At 35.0% G+C, this 6000-nt stretch overlaps 1 protein-coding gene across 4 annotated transcripts in view; it reads left to right on the top strand.

Moving 5' to 3' along the window:
* Window positions 1-6000, top strand: part of PBX3 (PBX homeobox 3) — a 221324-nt gene that overhangs the window by 164196 nt on the left and 51128 nt on the right. For all 4 annotated transcript variants that reach the window (XM_057723575.1, XM_057723578.1, XM_057723574.1 and 1 more), the window contains exon 3: window positions 3164-3405. In XM_057723575.1, the coding sequence (XP_057579558.1) occupies window positions 3164-3405 (242 nt within the window). The remainder of the gene's footprint in view (window positions 1-3163; window positions 3406-6000) is intronic.

Here is a 6000-nt window from a genome sequence, read left to right as displayed (position 1 = left end):
TGACCTGTAATTTATTTATTGCCCTCCGAATGCAGTCGTCTATGCAGATGCTCTCTCCCATTATCTGTGGGGCAGGTGCACAGCATGTTGAAAGACAGCTAATTAGGATTTGCTGAAAGATATGCAAAAACTGTGGGCTTATAACAAAGCCAAGTTCATTGTTAAACAATGTTTTACTTTGTTTGTGTGATTTGTCTAAATCTTAGGGATACTGAAATGAATGTTGTGGTTATAGGTAGATTCCAAATAGGGTTGTTGTTGTTTTTTTTAACTTTATAATGCTATGATAACCAAGGAGCCTAGATACAAAACTTTATAAACCTGCAAATGTCCCAGTGTGCATTTTGGATTAAAAACAACAATGACCAATTTTTAAATTATTGTTTTCCTAAGTTTCAGTTTAAAGATATCAGTATCTTTTGATAACCACACAGTTTCATTCATTCTGGCTCTTGTAAATTTAGGTTCATTAAAATGTTTATAGGTGCCTAGAGGAGTGGGTGTTATGATTGGAAGCCATCATAACAGAAGGTGTGACTTTGGCGGGTTGGTAAGCCAAGTAACGAAGGAACAGTGAGGTGGTAAAATGAGAAATAATATAGTAATTTGAACATAAACTAAGAAAATAATTAGAACTATTCAAATTAAAAATAATTTTGGAAACTGAGTATTATTCATAATCATGATGTTGCTTAATAGAGAAAAAAATCCATTCACTTTTCTAACTATAGTTATGAAGATGACTTCAGTGTTGATAAATAGCCTTCTCAGTGTTGCCTAATTGTAAAATGCTCTAGTACTTTTCATCCAAAGGAGTATGAACTTTGTGTTGATTTACTTGTGATTTTAGAAGTAAGAGTTATTATTTGTCACAGGGGGAGAATGTTATACCAGCTGAAAATACATACGTATAATTATTTTTATATATGTCCACTACTTTGAGTTTAAGGGTTGCTTCCTATTGGTATGGTGGTGTTATTTGGTATGGTGGTGTTATATACATATTAGGTATGTATAAAAGTGCCATAGATGGGTGATTACTTTGTCTTTTGCATTTCTTCCTGACAAATTTCCTGCTTCTATCTCCCTTATAGTCTATTCCTTGCGTATTAGTCATTGAGCATCTTCTCGTGTTTGCTACACTGTTCAGGGGGTATACTAACTTTGACTGTGTATGTTGATTAAAGAACCTCACCAATGTCCACAGGGAAAAGATCAATATGTATAAGTACAAGGGGAAAACTGGAAACCTGGGAGAACCTTGAAGGTAGATTAAAAACAAACAAAACCCCCCCCCCACATTTCCAGGAGAAACATCAGTATCTGTAAATACAAAAAAGAAACAACAAATACAAAAATGTGAGCAAAAATTTAGCCTAAGAAGGAGAAACTTGAGGAACTGTCAAACAGATAATATAAAAATGAAAGAGTCCAAAGTGCACGATAAGAGGTTGCTCAGTGAGTCCTTACTTCATGCCAAATGCACAAAAAACTTGGTATGTGAAACTACAAGCATTCTAGGCCATGAAATTTTAACATCTAACAAAGTGAAGGAAAGAAAATGAAAGATGCTAAATTAAAAATAATGTAGCCAATATTTGGCAGTTTCTTCTATATCTAGAAGAAATAGCAAATACGTGTTTGTCTATGTTTAATTATCAGCAATGTGCTGATACTGATTTTATCTTATTTAAGAGATTTATCTAACTTTTTGGTCCCCTAAAAGAATTTATTGTCTTAATATATTGTGGTTTTCAAACCTTATTTACCTCTGAACAAGCAACAGATATAATTTTAAGTTATTGTGAGTTAGTTTTATTATCCAGTTAAAATTATTCTGAAGTATATTTTTAAATGAAAGTGACAGCTTTAAAGTGTTTTGAGGGAGGAAATTAAAGTTGTGTGTTTGAGTTAAGGCAACCAAGAGCTCTGTCACGCTGTGGGTATAATTCAGGGCATCCAGGAATGAAATCTATTCTTAAAAAGAATTGATGGTGGTTTTAGGTTGGCATATAAAATCACAGAGCTGGTGCTCGGTTGAGTACTTGGCAGCTTATAGATGTTACTGTCATGTAAGTTACACTAGACACAGAGTGTGCATCACTGTGGATAAACAACAACAGGCACAGACGCAAAAGGCAGAATCCAAATGCAGACATGCAAGATGCCAACTTCCTTCCCCAAGATGCCTTGTAACTAGTATGGGGAACCAGCTTTTAAACAGATTTACAGAGGTTAATTGGGCTGGGATATTTTAGATTATGTTACACATTAATGAAAATGCTGATTTTGAGCTGTCATGACTCCAGTGCTTTTTATACCATGATAATTATTTTAAAACTTTGTCTTCTGTGTTGTTGAAAACATCTTGGCAGAAAGCCTATGTGACCTGATTAAACCTATGAATTTTCAGCTGTGATCTATAGTACTCAGATGAGGTTGCTGACTGGGCATCACTTAGGAAGTTCTTGATTTAAAAGCAAAATTAGATTGAGACTACTGTGCCCAGCACTGTATTGCCATGTTGATGGTATGTTTTCAATACTGTATTTGGTGTCCTGGTTTTATAGTTTGCTGGCAATTGCTTAACAAATTCATTTAATAATATCTATTTTTAAAGCATAGCTAATTACCTCATAATGTATGTATTTCTCTTCTTTCCCTGAAATTACATGTTGAAAAAGTCCATCTAATCATGTTCATTTTCTATTTTTTGGGTATAGCTTGTGAATTAATTATGGGATTTTAAATTCTTTTCTTCCAACTGTATGGGGAAACAGAGTAACCACCTTTTGATAGGTTTGTTTTATATCCTTGGAATTATTATTTTTTTCTCAAAATCTTGACTTTTTTACTGCCTTCCCATTTTTGCTTAAATCATCGAAATCTGGCATATTCTAAATTCTGAGAAGCCAGGGTTACTTTTTTCCAAGGATCCAATCTGGGATATATTGAGAGAGGGTGATTCTAGAAATTTCATAGAAGTAATAAGAATTTTCATACTTATGCTTATTGATAAAATGTGAACAATGAAATTCTCAGCATGAATTGCAGTGCACTGATGTTGTTTGATCATTTACTCAAATAAATAAAATACTCACACTGTTTGTCCTGTTTCTCGCTTCTTCTCTCTCTGTGTCTCTCTCTCTCTCTCTCCTTGAAGGTCTCAGCATCAGAGGAGCCCAGGAGGAGGACCCTCCCGATCCCCAGCTAATGAGACTGGACAATATGCTTTTGGCAGAAGGGGTTTCAGGTCCTGAGAAAGGTGGGGGATCGGCGGCAGCAGCTGCAGCCGCGGCAGCCTCTGGAGGTTCTTCAGATAACTCTATTGAACACTCAGATTACAGAGCCAAATTGACCCAGATCAGACAAATCTATCACACAGAACTGGAGAAATATGAACAGGTCAGCAGCCGCCACTCTCATAGTCCTGCACAAACCCTCTGTTGCTCTTCTAATAGACTGCGCTAACTAATTCTGAGGGCTGTGAGGGGTAGGTGTTAACAGAAAGAGCAAAACAAGTAAGGTCAATGCAAAAAATATAAGTGAATTGTTGGATTCATGAAATGAAGTCCCTTTGCGATTTTAGAGGTGAAGCTAAACCTATTTTATCCCATCTACTTGTTTTAGTTTTACTCATTCCTCACTTTTACGTGCCCTTACTACCATACCTGCAGCCATCCTTCCCTTCTAACCTCACTGCTTGGTGCTCGTCAAAGCTCTGTATCATTAACATTTATGCACTGGCCTTGTTCATAGCTGTTATAACAACTTTTAAAGGGAAGCATTGCATAGTGAGCTCTGCCTGCTATGCTGTGAGCTCCACAATCCTCCTAGGAATTAATTCTTAAGGATTATGCCAGACTAAGGGGAGGGAGCCAACTTCACAAAGTAAGCAGGTTCTGGCCTTTGTCTCTGTGGAGACCTCCCAAGATAATTACAGGTTTTGCTGGGGCAGGGAACTCTAGGCATTGTGTACTAAATTCCTGAATAGAAAGTATGAGTTAGAAATGCTATTCTCAGCAATTATATTAACCATAATTCATTGAATCTAAGATATCTTTGATTTTAAGCCATATCATTGTGTTCTGTACCACCACCAAGAAAAAATTAACTTCCCAATTGAAATATAACATGCCATTGATAGTAAAATGCTTCCAAACTTCAGAGATGTTAAAATGTGGGGAAGAATAAGTCTTAGATTCAGTGAAACAAGGTAAAATGTTGGTGCTTCATTTTAAACATATCATAGTTAGTCGTTTAAGGCTAAAAACCTGCTTAGTTTGAGGAATTCTCATTGAAAGGTAATTAAAAAAAATATTATTATGGAAATGTTTAAATATACCCAAAATAAAGAGAATATTAAGCTGAATGCAGTGAAATTGCCAGGTTTTGAAGTCATAAACTGTTGTGTATTGGCAGTTTTATAGAGTTCAGCCTAAATTAAGGAATCTCCTAGATACCCATCATCCAGGTAAACAGGCAAACACTTTGTCAATCTTATTTTGTCTGTCTCACCTTGCCCCCACTCTTTTTTTGGGGGACGTGTAAGTATTTTAAAATAAGTCCTAGGCATGTCATTTCACCCATAAATACTTCACTATGTAGTCAGGCATTTATTAAAGTACAAACACTTTAATACGATGCCCTGGTCAATTTTAATATTGACTTCTCCTCAAAGTTCCCTATATAGTTTCATTTGTACATATTATTATTTTCATTGCCTTTTCTAATATTTTGGATACGATATTATTAAGCAAATGCTGGATTCTGTCCCAGAGGTGAGTGTGTTTTGAGGAATGATAGAAAGATTTATATAGTTTTATGTTAAAATACAATAGAAATTAATATTATAAGATGTTGTCCTTTTTTTTTCTGAATAGGCTTTCTGGGATCTCATACTGTATCTCTAGTCTCATTCGCAGGAATAATTTTTGGTGGAAGATGTGCAAATAAGAATTTTGGAAAAAATGGTCTTATGTATGTATATATTTAAAAAATGAGCTTTCTGATTTGACATATGAATAATTGAGAGTAAACAAAATAAGTCGTGGTTGAAAAGGTTGCCCTGAGCATAAACAGTACAAAACAGCTCTAATTTGTGGTATAACCCTAATTGCATAACTTTATGTTGAATATATCTGTACATACTTACTAAATAAATACTATCAGTCACCTTGTGTGGAAAGATCTATAGTATTAGGGGTCAAATGGTCTGTCTTTTTAGCTGAGAAATTGAGGTAGTTCCTTGCTATCTCCTGCCGTATTTCTTCACACCAGCCTCATTTTCTCTCTTTAGCCCTGTTGGAAGTTGGATGAAATTGGCATCAGTCATTGTCACCAAGTTTTTTGTTTTGTTTGCTTTAAAAATATACATGTACACACAAGTTCTTCATAGACTAATCTGTAGTATGTATTTTTGTCTTAAATATCAAACAGGGAAGTGAGTTTTACAATGTAATCATGAATCTTATTTCTAGATATGTTCAGTGGCCTAATAAAAACCATTGAATGTATATATTTCCTTTCTCATGTTTAACACTTTCAGAAGGGAAAATATAGATATATTGATATGAAATCTGTGCAGTATTATGGACAAAGTATGACAACTAGTTGGCTGATTCAACAGAAATTTACAGATTTTCTCCTGTAGGTTCTGTTGTTTTAGAGAGAACATAGCAGCATTCAGTTCTCTTGCGTTGTCTGTGAAGCTGGCTTTTATGGCTCTTCTGTCTGTTGTTCAGATCAGTGAGTTGGCATAAGATAGTCTTTTTTTTTTTTTCCTCCAAATTTTTGGGATACAGGGCTTTATCTGGGATAGAACTTCCAGGGATATACTTTGGGGTTACTAGAAGAGCTACGAAGAACTAGGTGAGATGAAGGTTGGCATTTCTAAACTAGATGATGGTATTATAATTTCCATTTTACAGATGAGAAAATGAGATTCAGGTTAAGTAATTTGTGCAATGTCACACATTTAAGTAGTGTCAGAATCAGGTT

Source organism: Hippopotamus amphibius, chromosome 2 (genome assembly GCF_030028045.1).
Source record: "Hippopotamus amphibius kiboko isolate mHipAmp2 chromosome 2, mHipAmp2.hap2, whole genome shotgun sequence".
NCBI classification, from domain to species: domain Eukaryota; kingdom Metazoa; phylum Chordata; class Mammalia; order Artiodactyla; family Hippopotamidae; genus Hippopotamus; species Hippopotamus amphibius.
This window is presented reverse-complemented; position numbering and strand designations above follow the sequence as displayed.